Genomic DNA, 980 nt, shown 5'->3' with positions numbered 1-980 from the left:
TTAGACATTTACACATTTAGCCACACTTTTTAATATAATGATTTGATATTCCATATATGTATACATATTCTCAATATTTACAATAATTTTTTTCTCTTCTACAGCCCATGTCCCATCTGTGGAGATAAAATCTCAGGCTTCCACTATGGCATCTTCTCATGTGAATCATGTAAAGGATTTTTCAAGCGGACAGTACAGAACAAGAAGAACTACGTGTGCATGCGTGGTTCCTCTTGTCCGATCACTATCAGTACAAGGAAGAAATGTCCTGGCTGTAGATTTGAAAAGTGTCTTTGCATGGGCATGAAACTGGAAGGTACAATAATTATTTATTAATACTAATTTCTATAGCAGACTTTTTGGGAATATTTGTAAAATATAATATCTGACATGTATTGCATACATTATGAGATGAAATAGCATCCTCCTCCAGGAAATAGCAGCTGGGGCCTTTTTATTTGATTTTGTAATAAATTGATTTCATAGTTATCAAATATTTGTTTTGCTTTTGGCTTTAGTGTTTTAGTGTGTTAAATGTTAACCTTTTAGTCTACTGCAAATTTCTACTTTTATTCAACTTAACTAATCTCACAAACTCTCTCTCAAACAGCCATTCGTGAAGACCGAACACGAGGTGGGCGCAGTACATATCAGTGTGCACCATACCCTCTTCCACCATCCCTTGTCACACCTCAACCATCTACCCACCATCTAGACCAACAAAGGCTTCCAGATGCTTCTGCTGTCAAAGCTGAGCCATCAGACAGTGAAGAGATCAAACCATCACCACCTCCAGAGAAGCCCCCCATCCCTCTGCTCTTACAGGTAGGATTGTGCATGAAGACCCTTTTTGGTTTCTCTTTGTGTACATTTATTTCTTGTAGTTAAGGCAATATTTAATTGTCTCTAGATTTTAAAAGTTTTATGAAAGACCTGTAGGGTTGCTGTAAAGTAATGTGTTTATACCTATCTAGTTTTTG

General features: G+C 36.6%; 1 protein-coding gene across 1 annotated transcript in view; it reads left to right on the top strand.

The window, feature by feature from the left end:
- LOC119589087 (nuclear hormone receptor FTZ-F1 beta-like) overlaps positions 1-980 on the top strand; it is a gene marked incomplete in the record, with an annotated part of 70,745 nt that overhangs the window by 64,703 nt on the left and 5,062 nt on the right. Inside the window, 2 exon segments of the mRNA XM_037937663.1 lie at positions 105-316; positions 611-825. Coding sequence (XP_037793591.1) covers positions 105-316; positions 611-825 — 427 coding nt within the window.

This window comes from Penaeus monodon, chromosome 25, assembly GCF_015228065.2.
Source record: "Penaeus monodon isolate SGIC_2016 chromosome 25, NSTDA_Pmon_1, whole genome shotgun sequence".
NCBI lineage: Eukaryota > Metazoa > Arthropoda > Malacostraca > Decapoda > Penaeidae > Penaeus > Penaeus monodon.
The sequence above is the reverse complement of the archived record's forward strand: the minus strand, read 5'-3'. Positions and strand labels throughout refer to the sequence as shown.